Raw genomic sequence first — 19,443 nt, 5'->3', positions numbered from 1 at the left:
TGACCTCAGGGCACCTGTTTTCAGCGCCTGGTCCGTCCGCCCTCGGGTACTCACGCGCCCCGCTGGTTCGGTAGCGCTCGGAGGGGAGGCTGGGGTGGCTGCTGCCCACCTCGTTGATGGCAATGACCCGGAACTGGTAGTTGACGTATGGGGACAGCTGGAGGACGGCGGAGTTGACGCTGCCCGGGAACTTGGAATGGTCATGCCAGACCCCCGGCTGGAACTGGTCCTCTTCGAACTGGACGACGTAGTCTGAGGGGGTAAGGAAGACGGTGCTGTTTGGGAGCTGAGCTAGCAGAGTTCTTCTGCCAAGTACTCCCTCGTGGTTTCCGCTAGTCTTTATCATCTCCCTTGGGTGGGCAAAGGCACGCGCAGATTCCTCCCAAGACACCGAAAGGGGAACCGAGGCCTCCGTGTGCTCTGGGAACAGCCCAGGGCACGTGTCAAGTGGGACAGAGGCAGGACCAGAGACCCGGTCAAAGCCTCCGGCTGCTACCAGAGACCAGGCTGCCATCCCTCCCTCGCTTCTGGATCGGAGCGCGGGGCCCCTGGCTGACCTGTGATGGGGCTGTTGTTATCGTCCCCTGGGATCCACGTCAGCCTCACGCTCCTCTCGGCCAGGTCGGTGAGCTCCAGGTCCCGGGGTCGGTCCGGCCGTCCTGGCAGTAGAGGAAGAACACAGCACGCAGGACTCCCCGGTTAGAGGCGTCCCGTCCTTGTGCTGGCCCCAGCCCTGGACACTGTCCTATGACGGGTCCCTGATGGGCTGTGGTCACCGCCAGCAGGAATCAACCCTGGCCTGCCCCATTCCCTCAGGGGGCCGAGGCAGAACAAAGAGGAGACTCCAAATTCCACCCCCACCCCAAAAGCATCAAAGGATGTAGGGCACAGAGAGAACTGGGACCGACCTATCCCATTTCTGCGGATACTCTTGGGTGCAAGTGTTTGGAAAATGCTGCCCTTTTCACGAGACCCATGCTTGTGACCCTTGGGAAAGCTGGCGAGGAAGTGTGGGGTTTTGTCTCCTTTTCTCTGGATAATTACCTTCTACTCTGCCAAGGCTTTGAGGGGGCAGGGGTCTGGGAGGGTGTGTGGAGTGCTGAGTGAGGCAGACCGGTTAGGCGCAGGGGAGGGACAAAGGCAGAGGACCGGGCCAGGGAGGAGACAGGGACTTAGTCTAGAAGTTTCAGTGGTGGACAGCAGGACAGAAGCGCCCCGCAAACATCCAAACAGGGGTGGGGGAGGCACCTTTGGGGGCTCCAGTCTCACCGGATTTCCTCAGTGGGTGTGAGGGCCATCCTGGCCCGGGGGGTAAAGCTACCTCACCCCTGACCGGTGTGGTACGCATGCTGTTTCCCCACCCTGGCTCCTCGACCCAGTTATTTCTAGATTTTGGCTGGTTGCTGGGAGGATCCGGAAGGTGAGTCACCCGAGCCCACGTTCGTGTTTGTGTGCACACGTGTAAATGCAGAGTGTGAATAGGTACATAGCAGCCGATGTGGAGAGGCCGCGAACGAGATGGGCCTACGGAGAACTTGAAGCGGGTGGGCCTTCCCGACAGCAGCCTACACGCTTCTGCGGCCAAAGCTGTGGGGACAGAACGGGCCACCACCAGGAAGCGGTGAGCGTGGCCACAAGTAGGGGATGGGGTGGAACAGCAGCCTCACCTGCGAAAAGCATGGGAAGCCCGGAGTAGGGCTGCGGCGGGGCTGGGAGGTGCGAGCGGGACCCTGGGGAGTGGGGAGCGTTACCCACTTGCCTACGCGCCGCACAGCCTGTCCTGTAGCACCTTCCTCCTCGGGCTCCACCCTCCCCGCTACCTAGAGAAGGTTCTGGCGAGGGTCCCGTGATTAGTACGAATTACCTTTGGGCAGGGCAGCCAAACGGTTAGTTGGAGTGGCCTGATCAGCTGCAAAGGTAAGACGGGTTATCCAGGTTAGCAGGTTATCCAGGGTTACAGGTGTTCCAGAAGGATGGGAATAGGCGGCCGAGGCTTGAACAGCTGCCCCGGGCTGAGGTGTTCAAGGCACAGCTTCACCTGCCCTTCCACGGAGACCCCCCCCCCCATGTCTCATAGAGGTCGTCTTGTTTCCTCCACGGCTGGCGTGGGGGCAGGGGGACTCGTCTCCTTCCCATCCCAGTGCCACCGTGTGCCTAGAACCACCATCCCCGGCAGCTGTGTACCACCACCGCAGAAGAGACAGGGTGGACCAACAGCAGGGGCAAAGGGACACCCAGAAAGAGGACAGAGGTGATGAGGCGACACCAGGGGATGTGCCTCCCTGGATGGGAAAGGCTACCTTCCTCTGGGGTTAGGATGGCTTAGTATTTACAGTCTGGCCCGGACACAGGGCAGGACGTGATAGAATCATTTTTCTAAGTGCACCGCGCCCTGTGAAATCCCCTCAAGAAACCGGAGGTGGGAGGGGGAGGGAGGCTGGCAGAGGGTGTTCCCAGAATAAAGTCAAAATTCAGTCTCGCTTCGACGATGGACTGTTTTCACTGGCGTAGCGGTAGAGAGGCAGCTGTGAAGTTGGTAAAAATGATCACGAGAAGAACCCCCTGTCCACCTTCCCTCTCTCGCTCAGGAACCCTCCAGCTGAGGATTTGGGCGAGTTAATGGTTCCACTCGGGAGGTACGGTGTGCAGCCCAGCACGTTCTGAAAGGAGCAGCTTCCTAACCCTCAGGTCAAATGGCAGGAGACCGCCGTGCCTGACCAGCCCGCTGACCACAGGCAGGGCCCTGGGAGCCGTCCAAGGCCCACGGCTTCTCTGGCCTCGGGAAGGGGTGGCGGGGGGAGGTCAGAGCGCGTGTGAGCGGTGGCAGTTACCTAGCACAGTAAGGTAGGCCTTGGCCAAGTCTTGGTCCAGCTCAGTGCTGGCAACGCACGTGTAACTCCCCTGGTCTCGCTCAGCCACACCAAAGATGGTCAGGGAGTCGTCCTCTTTCTTCATCCTGCAAGGGCACCAGGGAGGGGTCGGGAGGAGGGCGAGCGGGCAGACAGTGGGGGGCTGGGGGGGAGCCCCGGGCACTGTCTGCTTTCTCCCTGGAGTGGGGGGTGGCAAGTCAGAGAGGGGAGCGTCACAGGCCGGCCTGGGCAGCCACAGCCCCTCCCAGGCGACAGGAGGCCCCCCTCTCAATGCTGCGAGAGAGGCACGGTCCTCACTGTCACCTGGCGCCCTTAGGTGCCTGACGGAGGGGGAAGGGGAAGTGGGTGAAGCAGAAGCGGCCCTGATCCACGTTCATTGCGCTCGAATGCCCCAGTGGCCATAACGTCTGTGTCTTTCCTGTGCTGCGCTCCCCTCCCAAATTAGGACACAGTTAGGCCCACGCCTCAACAGGCGGGCTGGTATCCCTCCTCTTCCCCTACTTCCGGCTCTCACTTCAGCCCAGGCCAGTCTCGCACCCAGGCTCAGTCCAGGCGCCCTGGGCTCCTCTGAGCTCTCTCCTGCTGAGGGAGGTGGGCACCACGGAGCAGGGTGGGCTGGTGGAGTTCTGAGTATCCACTGAGTGCACGGATGCCTGCGCCTGTCTGCAGGGTACACCCCTGGAGAAGCGAGATGATCGTGGAAACCGCTGTTCCCCATGCGCGACCTCAGGGCTCTGCACAAACACCCCCGGGGATGTTAGAGGGTACAACAAACAGCCCCGTGGAGGAAGGCTTGGACCAGCCATTCCCAACACGGGCTGCACATTAGAGACACCCGTGGGGACTTTTAGACACTTTCAATGCTTCCCCTCCCCCTACATCACTTAAATCTGGACGCGGGAGGCTGGGGTGGTCTGGTAAGAGTCCAAGTTGCCTATGGGCTCGGACGCCCCACGGGCACTCTGGTGGCCGGCGACTCGGGCTTGCCCTGCCCTCTGCTGGAGAACAGGGGCACTGCAAGCAGGTCTGAGGACTTTGCCGCCAGCCTTGCCGAGACTTGCAGGGAGGAGGAGAGCATAGGGAGGAGGTTTTAAAAGGGGGGAGGAGAGAGTGGAAGAGAGGAGGGAAGAGAGAAAGGAGTGGGAAAAGGAGGAGAGGGAGAAGGAAGAGGAGGGGACAGGCAGAGAGCTGGGGGGAGAGGGAGAGAGGGACCCGGGGTTGGGGAGTCACTAATGCTGCCACGCCCCTCTGCACGCACGACACAGGTTCCCTGTCCCTGGGTTCCTCAGTGCGTCGCCAAGAGCAAGGGGGAGGGAAACGGTCCCAGACTCCTGGCAGGGAGAGAGAGGGAAGGAGCGGAAACCTGTTTCCGATGTAAAGGGGCTCGTCATCCTTCAGCCAGGAGACCGTGAGCTTCAGGGAGGGGTCGTGCTTCACCCGACACTCCAGCTGCACCGTGGTGCCCCTTTTGGCGACCTGGTCCTCGGGCATCCGGTAGATCCTGGTGGGGTCTGTGGAGAAGCCGAGGGAGGTCGTCACTGGCGTGGCCTCTGCCCACCACCCCACGTGGCCTCACCGTGTGACGCGCGTGACCTCAAGGTTAGACCGACCACGGAAGGTGGAAGAAGGTCACATTCAGTTATATGAATGAATGATTCCAAGTAGTAAACAACCCCCAAGTCCTTTCTATCTGGCTTGGGAATAGATGATGCACTTTCTGGGGTGTAGTGGGGTGTTGGTGGGGTCTTGGGCTTCCCTCTTTAATTCCACATGGACCAGGCCGAGAATGGCTCGGTGTTCCCAGCACCCAGGCCAGCTGGAAACCCTCGAGGACACACAGACGCACAGGGAGGGTCCCATCAGGGATCAGACATTACGTGTGGTGCATTTTCAAAGGGAACAGCGCACGGGGATCGCTCTGCGACGATGGCTTCCTCGCCTGCCCCCACGCCGCCCTCTGCCTACCAACGCTCTCCTTTACCTTTGACCTCCAGGCGGACCTGGTTTTCAGCTTTGCCCAGGATGTTGGTGGCGACGCAGGTGTAGATGCCTTGGTCCTCTTTGCGGATCATCTTGATTTCCAGGCTGCCGTTCTCATAGACATGGTAGTTGCCACCATCCAGGTTGCTGCCTTGCCCGTTCTTAAACCTCACAACAGAGCAGCACAACACGAAGCATACTGAGAGGACTGGCCCAAGGGAGTGGGGTGGCAACCTCTCGAGAGGCTGTGCGGGCAGCCTGGAGCCTGAGTCCCCGCAGGGTCCACCTCCAACCACTGGGCGACCCTGGCAAGTCTCTAGCCCTCAGTTTTCTTCTCTGCACAACAAAGGAGGGCACCTGGGTGGCTCAGTCGGTTAAGTGTCCAACTTTTATTTTTTTTAACGTTTATTTATTTTTGAGAGACAGAGACAGAGCATGAGGGGGAGAGGGGCAGACACAGAATCGGAAGCAGGCTCCAGGCTCCGAGCTGTCAGCACAGAGCCCGATGCGGGGCTTGAACTCATGGATCATAAAAATCATGATCTGAGCCGAAGTCGGACGCCTAACCGACTGAGCCACCCAGGCGCCCCAAGTGTCCGACTCTTGATTTCAGCTCAGGTCATGATCTCACGGTTCATGAGTTTGAGCCTTGCATCGGGCTCTGTGCTATCAGCAGAGCCTGCTTGGGATTTTCTTTCTCTCTCCCTTTGCTCCTCCCCCACTCTCACTCCCTCTCTCTCTCTGTCTCTAAAACTAACTAAATAAAAAATAAACGAGGGGGCTGACCTCAGTGATCTGCCAACTTCCTCCTGGCTTTCACCCTTTAAGGTTCCCAGGTCTTACTGAATACCTAATGTGGACCTGATGGGAACGGGCACCATAAGACAGGACCCCAGGGGGGATGCCTGGTCTCCTAGAACTTACCATCGGAGTGTGGGGATGGGAGACCCAAAGAACGGGCAGTCCAGCCGCGTCCGGTTGTACAGGATCACCCTAATGAGCTGGTTCCGGGGTGACAGCATCCGAGGGGGCACGTCTGCAAGTCCCGGAGAACGGGTCTTGGCTGGGGGCGTCAGCTTTTCCAGCTACCAGCCCCCCAGTTCTTCTAGGTGCCTCGGTGGCATAGCAGCTCTCCAATCCCCAACATCCCTTCCCCTGTCAAACCTCCTCCTTTAAGAAGCCTCTCAGGGTTGGGTGAGGAAGGAGGAGGGTCACCCATCTACCCTCAGCCTACGCTACATCTAGTCCGGCTTTTGCAAAGGGCCTCCCCAGATTATCCAGCAGGTTCTATAACTCCCTCTCCACAACCCCAAGGCATCTCCCGGTCGCCTCTGCCCTCTCCCTGCTCTGGGAGGGACACCAACGGATTCAGAACCATTTCCTACCCCCAGGACACTGAGAACACAGGCAGAACTGGCCTGGATAGTGGAAGGGGTGAGACAGGTCCCTCCCCGTCATCTGGAGGGGGAAAGGGCCCCAAACCGACTTCTAACAGGGAACTAATTGTCCACACATCCAGATCCATGGGTCCGAAGTCCCTCATCCTCCCCAGAAAACTCATCTTCAGTGTCCATGCTTCCCCCACCCCGCCGCTCTCTTGCCCCACCCAGCCTGGCTGACCTCTGGAGAAGAACACCCAGGGAGGCTGCACTGAGGGCGAGCGGAGGGGTGCACTCACCCAGCACACTGACGAAGGCGTTGGCCAGCAGGTAGCCGTGCTCGTTGGACGTGTTGCACTGGTACACAGCCCTGCTGCTGATCTGGGTGTCCCGGAAGATGATGGTGTCCCCGGCCACCTCGCGGTTTGGGTTGGGTGGTGCCGCTTCAGATAGGAAAGACGGTCCACGTGAGCAACAGGAGGGGCAGGGTGGAGGGCACTTGGGGCTCTGGCCAGGGCCCCCTAGGACGACCGGGGTGCTGTGGAAGAAGCACCAGAAATCCCGGCTTCCGGCTCGACTGCTGTCTAGCTGTGTGACTTTGGGCCCATCATCAAACCTACTGGGGTTTGCCCCTCGGTCTGTCCCATGGGACTGTGAATCCCTGCTCCTCCTATTCAGCAGCTGGGCAGACGTGGTTGACAGCATAAGCCGCGGCAACAGAAAGGGGTTGGAATTCTCACCGCATCACCTGCCCGCTTTATTCAGTTGCTGTAAGCTCCAGCATCCTTGTGTGGGGGATGGGGATGACAGGTCACCCTGCGGGGCTCTCAGGAGGGTGACCTGAGATGTTATGCATGCATAAACTCATCAGCAGAGGCCTGGCACACACAGATTATGATGGTCGTTATTATTTTAATCCAATGTGTGCACACCCAAGTGTTTTGAAAAGGACAAAGGCAAGTACAACCGGATGGGACCTACCACCTTCCCATCCTCTGAGCAGAGCATTCCTCAAACATTCCGAGTTAAGCCCATAAGCCAATGCCTGTTGAAACTGAATGAGTCCCCAGGTTTGCCAAAGCTTCCTGATCATCCCAAGAAACGTATCCTAAACCGAGAGAGAACATTTGCTCCCACGGTTCTTCTAGTATGGCTGGCTTGTGATGCAGACGGCCGGGGCTGAGGAGTGGCTGCGGGGTCTCAGTCCTGCTCACATGTCAGTCTGGGACTGGGACAAACCAATAAATCTTTCTGGGCCTCATTTCCCTTCTCTGTCAAACGGGGGAGAATTACTCCCATCCCACTCTGAGGAGCTTATTAAGAGAATGATAATAAACATTTAAAAAAAGGGGGGGGCGCCTAGGTGGCTCAGTCGGTTAAGCATCCGACTTCAGCTCAGGTCACGATCTCGCGGTCTGTGAGTTCGAGCCCCGCGTCGGGCTCTGTGCTGACAGCTCGGAGCCTGGAGCCTGCTTCGGATTCTGTGTCTCGCTCTCTCTCTGTCCCTCCCCTGTTCATGCTCTGTCTCTCTCTGTCTCAAAAATAAATTAAAAAACGTTAAAAAAAATTTAAAAAATTAAAAAAAAAGAGAACGATAATGAGCTCTATGAATAGTTTTCTAGAAGTGTAAAGAATTTCCACTTCCCATCTTTCGCTAGAAGGTGACTTTCTGCTCTAAGATTCCTGGGCTGGACCGGGTGCCTTGGCTTGGATGGTCTGTGAACCCATCCAGCATCGCTCAGACCCACAGCAGCAGTGGGCCGAGGGCCACCCCAGGTCTGGCCCCTCAGGCGCCACTCCACAGATAGCAAGTGTCAGCCCGGAACTGGGGAATCAGCAGGAGGTAAATGAAGACACGGTCAGCATCCTTATCACCCGTCCCCGAGTCCCCACTCAGCAAAAAGGCACAAAGAAGTCAACGCCAGCAACTTCAATGCCTCCTTCCCTGGCAATTCTCATGGAGCCCACTTTCCTCTCAGTCACTCCCCTTAAGTGACCGGTGACCTTTCCAGGGCCAAGGCTCAGTTGCAAGTCCTGGGCTCTGCATTTATTTAATGGTGCTGTGAAGTCTGGTGCCTTTGTCTGCCCTGTTCCCAAAGTGCTGTCAGGACACAACAGCAGAGGGCAGGCGGCGTCCGTGTCTCTGCTTGTGCCCCGTGGAAGGACACCGACGGGTGGGGGAAGCTATGTGCTCAGCAGTGGAAGGACACTGACCGGGGCGGGGAGGGGGAAGGTATGTGCTCAGCACCGGACAGTGCGGGCATGCTGCACTCTCATGGAGATCCACAAGGACATTTTCTAACGTGAACGCAACTGGCGAGAATATGACGGGAAAACTCGACCAACAGCCCCATCTGGAAGGGGCCCTGGAATCACCTACTCCAGCCATTGGGCAGGATGCAATTTCCCCAAATCTGGGCATACTCGTTAACTGTGCTGGTGCGTCTCTGCTGTCATGGGGAGGTTCTTCCTCACATCCAACCTGCTTCTCATTTCGCCCTCAGCAGAGAGCGGGGTCTGGGGAACTACCGACAGGTTTCCTGTCCTCTCGCACAAAGGTGAAGCAGATTTCCTGTCTCTTGAGGTGTCCACAGGGATGGGACGCTCCAGAAGCAGCAGCCAAGGGGCTGTTCTTTGACTTCACTTCTGGGACCACTGGGGCTGGCCCAGAGGGATGGGGATCTGGAGCCTCAGCAGAGACAGGAGAGACAGCGGAGTCGGGTGAGACCACAGCTCGTTACTTACATTGCAAAGGTTCCCCGTTTACCATCCACTGGACGGTGGGCTTGGGGTTCCCATTGGCTCGACACACCAGTCTCCCGTCCTCGCCAGGAGCCAGGATAAGGTTCTTGGGTTCGTCCAGCCAGTAGGGAGCAGCTGGAAGACAAACACAGTGCAGGCAGGGGGGTTAGACGGCATGGGGCAGGCCAAAGACACCAGACCGGCTCCCTCTAGGAAGGCAGGAGCCCCTGGGTGCCAGCTCCAGGCCCTCACCACCTGCCCAGGGCTCATCCTCATGGGATGACTCAGTCCAGCCTGCCTTTGGCTGGCTTGGAGCCACAGATGCCACCCGGTCTATTTTGAGTTCGCAGAACAATAGTTCTAAACTGGGGCCGCTCATTAGAATCCTCTGAAGAGCTTTTAACAAACACGGACACTGGGGCCTGTCGGAGACCTATTAAGTCAGAATCCTCAGGGGAGGAGGCTTGGGTAGCAAATGCTTTTAGAGCCCCACAGGTGTTCATGATGTGCACCCAAGGGCTCGAGCCAGGGAAGGTGGTCAAGTGCGCACGGGGCTGGCCCCTCTGGGTTTCTATGGCTATCGCTGCAAGATCTGACCATTTAGAAAAGACCTCGTATTTATTCTTTTAGACACTGGGCTCTGGTTAGGGCAGAGCTGGCTAGCCCTTCTAATTGTGGACATGTGGACTTTTTCCTGAGAAGTTCCTTTGCATCGGGTTGTCAAAGATCTTGATGCCCCCAACAAGGCCAAGAACCCTCGGTCCGAGTATCGTGCTGAGACTAAAGTCACAGGATCAGCTGACCGCATGCTATGGAAGTTCTTGTACTATTGGCATCAGACCTCACCGTCCTCACCATCCTTTCGGCCCCGGGCTGAGAGGCGACTGGTGCACCCTACCACCTGTGGCGGGGACCCAGAAAGGCACGTGCTTTACTGCCCGCGATAGCTCAGGGGGGCCATCCGCGCTCGGGGGAGAGGCAAGTGATTTTTTTAAAAAACAATTTGGGTCGTGATAATTCCCCATTTGTAAAAAGAACCACACACACAAGTACACAGACAGCACAGGGCCAAAACGACACGCCGTGAATTAAAATGCAAAAGTAAATAAAGACAAGGCTCTGGGTGAAATCCAAATGGACCATGGAGGTACATTCTTGTGGAGGGAGCCCTGGGCACAACAGAGAGGTGGGTGATGGTCAGGGTGGGTCTCTTTCCCTTAGTACCCACCGTGCACACACACACACACACACACACACACACACACTCTCTCTCTCTCTCTCTCTCTCTCTCTCTCTCTCACATCCACAGGGTGACACCGTCCCTGGCAGGTCACTTACCATGAACCAGAGTGTTGCTGGGTCTCCCCTGCTCACCCGGCCCGCCCCCCAGAGGGAAGGGTGGTCGTGGCATGTAGGGCTGGCAAAATCAGCATAATGAGAAATACACACAACGTACCCTTTACTCTCACCGAGATCGTGTGCCGGATGCTGCCCATCTTGTTGGAGGCCAGGCAGAAATACTCTCCAGAGTCCTCCTCGGAGACGTTGGTGATGCGCAGAGCCTTGTTAAAGTTCTCAAACTTGGCCTTGTCTGATGGGAGGTCCCCACCTTTCTTGTACCACGCAATATCTGGTGTTGGGCTGGGAGAGGGACCAAGCGGGAAACACGGACTCATCACCAGCTGCGGCCCTGCTGTTCTTCTACAGAGTCTGGGACACCCAGGTGACCTTAAAGTGGACTTGGGCCCAGAAGGACGCGTGTCCTGTGAGAGCCGACCTCCCCCATACAGAGGGGACGCTCGGCCGCAGAGCACTGAGGGACTTACGTAAAGTCACGTGAGGTTCTAACACACGTCCAGGATGCCTACCCATCTCCCTTCCCCATTACCCATGAAGGAAACAGCCAGAACGGGATGGAGAGGATGATGTTTTGCCCCCCAAACCGTGGCAAGAACAGAGCGTGCACAAGCCCCCACCCGCGTCCTCCCGGAGGATGGCCAGAGGTGGGGGTGCGAGCTGTACGTACACCCCGGAGGCGATGCACTCCAGCACGAGGTCCATGCCACGCAGTACCATCTGACTGCTCGCCGTGCCCTGGGGGTACATGAAGCTGGGGGTCCTTTCTGCAACTCCTCGGGCTGAAACAGGATAGAAGGAGCTCTCATGAGCCTCCTGCCCAGAGGGTGGACCCAGCTAGGCCAAAGCGGTCAGGCTAGAAAGAAGTGTCATCACGCCCCCTGCTTACTCCCTTACCCTCAGAGGCACCAAGCCCCGGACCCTCCCAGCTGAACCCCCCCCTCCCCCCCGCCCAGGGGCCGGGGCATCATTAAGAGAGGTGTGTTAGGAAGCGCGGGGCTCCTCGGCCCCACTGGCACATGTGTGTGAGCACATCTAAGTTCTGAAAGGCTCTGGCAAGAGGAGCCCGGCTTCCTCCCTTGTTAGGAAAACCCCTCCTTCCCGGGAAAGGAGGAGGGGGCTGCCCGGGCAGTGAGCAGTTTATTCCTGGAGCATCTTGTGTTGGGACCCCAGAGGCCAATGCGGTGGCCACCACCGGGAGGCCGTCTCAGCAGCAGCAGCGGATGAACGAGAAGACCTGTATTGGGCCACAGGACAGACAACCTGCTCTTTGCGACCCTGGAGACAAGGAGCTGGGATGAAGCCACAGAGACCCAGATGAACAGTCAGAGATGCAGGAAGCATTATTGATGGCTTAGCAAAGACATGGAGAGAATGAATGAGCAGAGATGACAGGAAATCACTCTGGGGCCAAGACCATTCTGCTTCTTCGCTAATGACTCTGGAAGGGGGCTCGGAGGAGGGTGTTAATTGGATGTGAGAGACTGGGGGAGGGGGAGTGGGGAGTGGCAGCCAAGATGGAGGAGGTGATCTACAATTCAACTAGGCGGGAGCAGCCATCAGTGATGTGCACGTGGGTTTGGAAGGCCCGGTGGCTCGCGGAGATCCACACGGCCAGGATGGCCGTTTGGCTGTGGACGGGGTCATGCAAGTCTGGGCACACCCCCAGCACAGCGGACCCCACCTTACCTGCGCCTCACCTCTCCCCAGGAGCTCTGTGTACAGTAAGACGGAAGGGAGAAGAGCAAGGGTTTTCCCACCAGGAGCCCCAAAGCAAAGGGAAGCTGGAGGAGGCACCCCTGCCCAGAGGTGTAGGGGTCTTAGACTCAGCTGGAGAGGTGAGAGGACGAAGGCAGGCAGAGCTGCCAGGGGCCGGGAGCCCTCAGAGATGCCTGGAAGGGGAACAAGGGCATCTTCCCGGTGGGGGGCTGTGAACGGGCGCTGGCAGCGAGGACAGAGTGGCGGGGGAACCCTGTCTCCGTGACACCGGTGTCTCCTAAAGGGGCTTGTTGGACAGGCTGGTGCCCGGCTGGGTCAGCAGGGCTCCCGTCTTAGAGGCACTCAGCTTCTCTCCATTAGCCATCGGGGAGTGCACTTCCTAGAGCTGGTGTCTATTTTATGCTTTTGTCAGGGGAAGAAATGATGAGAGTTAGTTAGGCGGCTGGCACACAGCGAGCGTTCAGTCGGTGTTTGTGGGATGAATGGATTCAAGGGGAGAAGGGAACAGACAAGAAGGCAACAGTTTACCCCGCGTGTTATCTCTCTTTCTGCAGAGGTCCTCATTTGTCCCACCGGCACACACATATACAACAGTGGCTACTGAACGGGTTAATCCATTATGGGGTTAATTGGTTACCGTCTGTAACTCTTGTGGCAGCCAGCTCTCAGTCCCAAGGAAGCCTGATACAAAGCAGCAGCTTCCTCCCACCCATTAGCGTGGAATCACCCAAACAGTCAAGACAACACAAGGTCAAGGGAACTATGAGGAGAAGGAGCTTTCAGGGCAGGTGGCTCTGGTGTGAGGTTGGTGAGTCTGTTGAATGTGGGGAACCCCCGGACTACGTGGGAGAGCCAGCTCAGTTGACATACTCCTCCCACGCAGGGACAAAATCTGCAGAAACCAGCCCGAGACCCTGTGGACATTTAATTCACACCATAGCACACAGCACCACAAGCACACTTGGCCAGCAAAGCAGTAAGTATGGGACGGAGGAGAAATGAACAGTCTCGCTGTGGGGACCTTGACAATGCTGGGAGCTGTGACTATAAAAAGGTTATAGCAATACTCCCGTTCGTAGGATGTGGGCTAGCAACCACAGAATTATCCCAAAGGAGGAGAAGCTACTGGGAAACAAGCCAAGGTTCAAAAAATATAGGGAAGAACATTCTAAAAGTCAGAGGCAATAATCAGGGCCACCATTTGGTGAGCATCCATGACGGGCCAAGCCCGGGCTAACAGCTCTCTCTAGACGTCATAGTCATAGTCATGTTCATCCTCACAACAAACCTGGGGGGGGGGGGACCACCTCCATTTGCACCAGAGGGAACTGAGGCTCAATGGAGTCCACAGACTTGGCAAGGTCACAAGTCAGTTGTGTTTTGGATTCTGGACCATTTGGCACCAAAGTGTGTGCTCTGACACTATACTGTATCGCCTCTTTAAAGATGGATATCCCATCTGTCCCTGCTTCTGACAGCCAGCTTTGGGAGTATCTTTCTTACTCAAACCAAAGAAAACTGAAATCCAAGGGCAAAAGAGGTGAGGGAGAAAGACATTTTTGTCTTAGCGAGCTACCCTGATGAACCTCTTCCACTATGTTTTCCTTAAACATTGTTCCCATTGTCTTAGCTAAGAGGCCATCCCTCCTCAGTGGCCATTAAATAAACTCAAGCCCAACGTGGAAGAGAAGCTGAGCTGGGAATGAAGAGGCTCCAAAGGCATCTCAACTGGATTCTTAAGGCCACGGAAGGCTTGAAGAGGAGTCAGGGTGACACATGGTATCATGAAGGGTTAGAAGGCTGGACCCAAAGAAGAGGTTATGAAAAACTGGTCAGCTGCAGCAGGTGCCAACTTATGACAGGATAAATGATAATTTATGAAGGATAAGCCAGCTGGGGGCTTTGGGGCCACTGCTCCCAAGGGAAGATGGCTAATTTCTTTCCCTGGAGAAGGAGACTCAGGAAGAGTCTCCAAGACAAAGGTGATTACTCTATAGGACCCTAAATGGTAGAGGATGACTGTCTCCCAGGGTGTCATAGGATCTCACCCACCCTCATTGAGGTGGGGATTCAGACGATGCTTCTCTTATTCTCCCTGTTCTTCAGGGCTGGGGTCAGACCGAATACCTGATCAAACTCAGAACCCAGATGCCAAAGCTCATGTCGGTGGATTCAGGAAGAGTTTCCCACATGGGCCCCTCTGACCTCTAGCCCAAGGACAGTCCATCCTTTCCTGCTCTCCCAGGCTGTGGTTCAAGAACAGGCTCGTGGGTTTCTAGGGGAATCTGGCCAGGGGGGACACCTCAAGAGATGATACTGCCTCGGCCACCTTGGCTTTAAAGGGCCAATGAAAAAATGTTTTGGTCAACTCCTATGAGAGGAAAGGTCAAGACTGCTGACAATCTGAGTTGCCCCCCTCCGTCAAGTACTGTGGGTTAGCAGAAGAGAGTTCAATGCATCGGATATATCTAAGAACCTCTGTTAGAAACAGCTTTTAGGGGCAGCTGGATCTCACATTTGCTGCTTTCAATTCTCGGAATTAAGGACTCATGAGGTTGGATCCGTGGTATCTCATCCACCTCTCTGGCCCCAGGAACAGCTGACCAAACAATCCCAGAAGACAAAAAAAAAATCTCTTTATCTAGTAACATTTGATACCTTCCACTGCCAGGAAATCTCTTCCATAAGTATAACCCAAATCCCTTATGCAATAGTTGGAGTTTTTTTGTTTTGTTTTGTTTTTCTTTTAAAGCAGGCTTCGTGCCCAGCACAGAGCCCAGTGCTGAGCCCAAAGCCAGGGCTTGAACTCACAACTGTGAGATCAAGACCTGAGCTGAGATCAAGAATCGGATGCTTAACGGACTGAGCCACCCAGGCACCCCAGTTGAAGCTTTTTTTAATTCAGTTCTCAGCACAGCTGAAGATCTGAATAGCTTTTGTTCTTCTAGTCTGCCTTCAAGTTCCTCCCTCCATAGTACTTTCTTCCCACACTTGGGCTAGCCTTTCTTCCTTTGGCTTCTCTTCAGGTTCTCTGTGTCCATCTTAACTTGAGTCAACACTAAACCATTCCCTTCAGGACCAGTAATGTGCTAACGCGTACTAATCATTGATGTGTCTGACACCCGTGCTGGGAACCATACGCACGTCACCCTGTTTAACATTCATGACAATTCTCTGGGGCCTGTAACACACCCATTTTACAGATAAGGAGATTAAATGACTTGCCTGAGGTCACTCAGTGGTACCTTCCGGAGCCTGTGTTTAATCCAAGGAAGGCTGTCTACCTTTGAGTGCCTACTCTTCTCTTGCCTGGGTGAAGTCCAAGTGGCAAGCTACAATCTCAGACCAGCTTCCCCCTGCCACCGAGCAGGTCATTGGACATTTGGCGTATGTTCAGAGGATACCGAACCATTGTAGAAATCACTAGAACAAAATGCCGTTACGGGGGGCCAAGCAGACAGATGCACTGGGCATTTTTCATTGCATTGTCTCTTTGTCCAACTCTGCACTCAGGAAGGACTTCATCTTCCTTCCTTTTCACTTTCTATTTCTTTTTAGAAGCATTCAACCTAGCTGTCCTTTGTTCACCATGTGCCTCACTTTGACTTTACACCTCTTCCAGCTGGCTTCATCCTTGGGTCAACCCCATTCATTCTACCTTGGATTGAGGAGAAGGCGGTCCATCTCCATTGTGAGTTCTTGCGAGCTTTGTTTCGTTTCATAGCCCTGGATGGTTCTTACAACTCCCACTCATTCACCTGTAATCACATCTACCACTAGTCACAAAATTTAAGTGGCTGGAATCAGTCAAACTTATCCCATTGATAAAACAATGCCTCCCTGAATAGTTTATCTTACACAAAGCAAGCAGTTTGGACCAGATGGTCTCTAAGGGACCTTCTGGCTCTGATACACTCTAGCTTCGAGAATCCTTCCATAATAGATTATCTGAAATCCAATTTAGAGAAAGGCACATTCCACACCAGTGCTCCGGGGCTCTTGACACCACGGTAGTTGGCCCCATTATTTTGAAAACAAACAATGCCCAGAATCCAACAAAGGTCCCCCGCTTCCTTGGGCAGTAAATCTCTTTGGCAGAATCTCAGTGTGGTTCTACCTGTTTGATGCCAAGTTAGAGCCTTTGCCTCTCTCCCCGGCTCACACTCCCCCTTCCCACCCCCCACTCCAGACCCCAATCATTGTTTATATTAGCACATCACAATGCAGACACTTCCTATCTATTTGAGCCCACAATGACCCCCCTGGGGACCTACAGCCTCAGCTTCCAAGGCATAACGGATGATGGGGGCCAGCTGCCTCGCCAAAGCCAGTAAATGATGTTTCCTCTGGCTGCTCAAGGGAAACAAGACATTCTTGAGCCATGGTGGGGGGTGGGGGCTCAGGTGTGGAAATAGCTAATGACGCTACTAATCAGCTTGAGCAACCAGTTGTGGGCTACGTCAGAAATATGCCTCATGGAAAGTGTCCCATGACTTGCAAGCGTGTGGGTGGGTGGGCACCCACCCATTTGTGCACACTGCTGGAGGAGAGAAGAGACCCAGGCAAGAGAGCCACGGATGGTCCGTCTTCCTTTATACTTACCTTAAAAGAGAACTCAGCAGTGAACTCTCACTCATATTTGCCAGATGGATTTTAAAGACACACGGAGCCTGTGACACGGCACCCCCAGTAACTAAGGCTAGATTGCAGAGCAGGCAATTCACATCCAGACGCATAGGAGTTAACTAAATGTACCACACACAAAGCTTTCTGTGTACTGTAAACCACTAGGAGGAACCAGACTTCCGTCTCCTCCTCAACGTGCGTGCGGACGCATCTGTCCTCAGATGCTCTCCATCCATCCGCCACTGATTCCTAAGATTCTACTGAGTCCTCCCAAAAGGTCTTCTGAAGTCCTACCCTGGTCTGACCAACTGTCAGCCCTGCCACCCGGCGTGAGTTAATGACACGGTATCAGTCGAGTTAGGCAAACTGGGGTTAGGACAGGCAAGGTTACTCCCAAGGTTACCGCGGCGACTCACCACTGTATATGTCAGGGTGGTTTCTTAAGGACGAGTCATTATAGGGGTTGTCTGCAATAAACAAAAGAAGGTGAGCAAACAGGAGGCCACGGAGAGCTCATGGAGGCATAAACGGGGAGAGAACAACAGAAACGCAAAGCCACAAAAACAACCGGTGTTTTTTTTTTTTTTTGCAAAGGAAAGACACGGCAAATTTGAAAAGGAAACGTGCCTGGTGAAGAACAAGCAACATAAAACAGCCCAAAAAAGGGAAGAAAAGGTTAAATCCTGCAAAAGAAGGCAATAATAAGATAAGTTTCTTTTTAATGAAAGAAATTAGGCTTGACCTTTAATGGCTTGATCCTATGTTTCCAATCAAATGAGATAAGGATTAGTGGAATCCTGCAGCGGTCTTTTGTTTTTTCTATTTTTTTTTTTTAATTTTTTTTTTTCAACGTTTATTTATTTTTGGGACAGAGAGAGACAGAGCATGAACGGGGGAGGGGCAGAGAGAGAGGGAGACACCGAATCGGAAACAGGCTCCAGGCTCCGAGCCATCAGCCCAGAGCCCGACGCAGGGCTCAAACTCACGGACCGCGAGATCGTGACCTGGCTGAAGTCGGACGCTTAACCGACTGCGCCACCCAGGCGCCCCTCGCAGCGGTCTTTTGAACAAGTTCCCATCAAAATCCTCAGTGCCCAGGACTCTGGATCAGGCCAGCTCTTGGGGGGAGGGGGGTAGCGCAGAGCCCTCCTTGAGAAGGTAAGGTGCAGTGGTGGGAGTTCAGTGAGAGAAGACAGTCCGAGAGATACAGTTCATCAACAGGGAGAGAGAGTGAGACAGAGAGACAGAGAGAGAGGGACGCAGGGGCCCTTGGCAGCTCCCGGTGATCACGGGCTGCCAGCGAGAAGCACCCGGCCTCCCCAGCCCACCTGACCAGCGGGCACCACCCTGGTCTCTGAGATGTCATTGCTGGCAGAAGGACCCCTTCTACTCCAGGGAGGCAGAGAGAGCCAGGCTGCGGTTCAGATTTTCGGAAGAGAAAGGGAGCCTGGGACAGGAGAGAGAGGGTATGGGCTAGGAGTTTTACACTTGGATGGGAGAAACCCGCTGACCAAGCTAGAGATTCAGAGCTCCTAGACTGGCTGGGGCTGAAGTCATCCCTTCAGCAGGAGGTCGGCGGCTTTGGTTCCGACGTTAGGTAATTAAGACCCTTGGGCATTTAATCCTCCGTGAAAGACATTTTGGAACAGGGCACCGAAGCATGCCAAGGCTGTGCTTTTCATTCTGCCGCCATCCCCGTCCAGCTACTGGGTTCAAGTTTTGATGGTACCAACAGGGGGTGGGGTGGGGGGTACAGCCGACTGGAAGCCAAGCAGACAGCCCTGAGAAGCCAGGGACAGAGTCCAACCGCCCGAGGGAGGCAAGGCGCTGTGCCAGAATATTTGCATATTTGAAGACAGATCAAATCGTGTTACAACCGATTGTAGAGGCTGTGAACAGTCTTCGCTGGGACCGTATTGCATCGCTTCCCAAATCTGCTTAACGTCCACTAGGGGAGATGTGCATTATTCAGAACTATCCCTTAAGATGGGGCCTGTTGAAAAGTCCGAGCCAGTCTGGAGAGTCGGCTTGGGGTCACCTGGAGCTAAGGGTGGGATCCAGCCTGCCGCGGAATGAAGAGGCAGGGTGGCAGAGGGGAGGAGGGGCTGAGGCTGCCTTGGGAGGGGACGGTCCTCCTCTGGCTTGGGAGGACAGGGGCACACAGCTAAAAGGGCCCTGGCTTCATGCTCCTAGGCTCCCATGCGACCAAGGTGAAACAGAACCCACCTCTTTGCAGAGAAGTGCTCCGAGCTTGGAACTAACCTCACAGTTTGTGGATTCTGCAGCACAGCTGAGAAACTCAGGGAGGCTTTCTGACTCCTGAGAGTGTCACTTAGATTAGAAGTGACATTAGAAGGAAGCAGGCTTAGTGCTTCACTGTCTGCCTCAGCAGAGAAGCCTCCTCCTTCACCACGGTCACCTCTTATTGTGGCAGAAGGCACCCAAAGGGACCTGTTCCGGTGTGGGCAGAGTAGGACACGCACATCTTTGTGAGCCCGACTCTGCTGTTTGTCTTTGACCGCAACCCAAAACAAATTTGAAAAATGATTTCAGATCACCCAGTGTTTTGTATCAGATACCTTTTCCCCCTTCCTTTTACGTAAGTAGTGCAAAATCAGGCATGATGAGATTGGTTTCTTCCCCCACGGGGCAAACGGTGGTGGAGGGGCATGGTGAGAAGAGACTTTGAAGCTGTCCTAGCATGGCTATTTTGCCTCCCACCCCCAGACCTGGTTCTGGAGGTACAAGAAAGAGCCTATGTCCTTTCCAGG

At 55.1% G+C, this 19,443-nt stretch overlaps 1 protein-coding gene across 17 annotated transcripts in view; it reads right to left on the bottom strand.

Annotated features, from left to right (window-relative positions):
* The window catches only part of NFASC (neurofascin), a 183,187-nt gene that overhangs the window by 39,933 nt on the left and 123,811 nt on the right, over nucleotides 1-19,443 (bottom strand). For 9 of the 17 annotated variants that reach the window (XM_043568390.1, XM_043568396.1, XM_043568395.1 and 6 more), the window contains 12 exons: nucleotides 17,089-17,139; nucleotides 10,998-11,109; nucleotides 10,428-10,612; nucleotides 8,975-9,106; nucleotides 6,529-6,672; nucleotides 5,775-5,886; nucleotides 4,852-5,018; nucleotides 4,234-4,381; nucleotides 2,832-2,956; nucleotides 1,865-1,909; nucleotides 558-659; nucleotides 55-252 (listed from right to left, as the gene is read on the bottom strand). In XM_043568390.1, the coding sequence (XP_043424325.1) occupies nucleotides 55-252; nucleotides 558-659; nucleotides 1,865-1,909; nucleotides 2,832-2,956; nucleotides 4,234-4,381; nucleotides 4,852-5,018; nucleotides 5,775-5,886; nucleotides 6,529-6,672; nucleotides 8,975-9,106; nucleotides 10,428-10,612; nucleotides 10,998-11,109; nucleotides 17,089-17,139 (1,521 nt within the window). The remainder of the gene's footprint in view (nucleotides 1-54; nucleotides 253-557; nucleotides 660-1,864; nucleotides 1,910-2,831; nucleotides 2,957-4,233; nucleotides 4,382-4,851; nucleotides 5,019-5,774; nucleotides 5,887-6,528; nucleotides 6,673-8,974; nucleotides 9,107-10,427; nucleotides 10,613-10,997; nucleotides 11,110-17,088; nucleotides 17,140-19,443) is intronic. The other 8 variants (XM_043568392.1, XM_043568404.1, XM_043568405.1 and 5 more) reach the window with 3 other exon arrangements.

Source organism: Prionailurus bengalensis, chromosome E4, assembly GCF_016509475.1.
Source record: "Prionailurus bengalensis isolate Pbe53 chromosome E4, Fcat_Pben_1.1_paternal_pri, whole genome shotgun sequence".
NCBI classification, from domain to species: domain Eukaryota; kingdom Metazoa; phylum Chordata; class Mammalia; order Carnivora; family Felidae; genus Prionailurus; species Prionailurus bengalensis.
The sequence above is the reverse complement of the archived record's forward strand: the minus strand, read 5'-3'. Positions and strand labels throughout refer to the sequence as shown.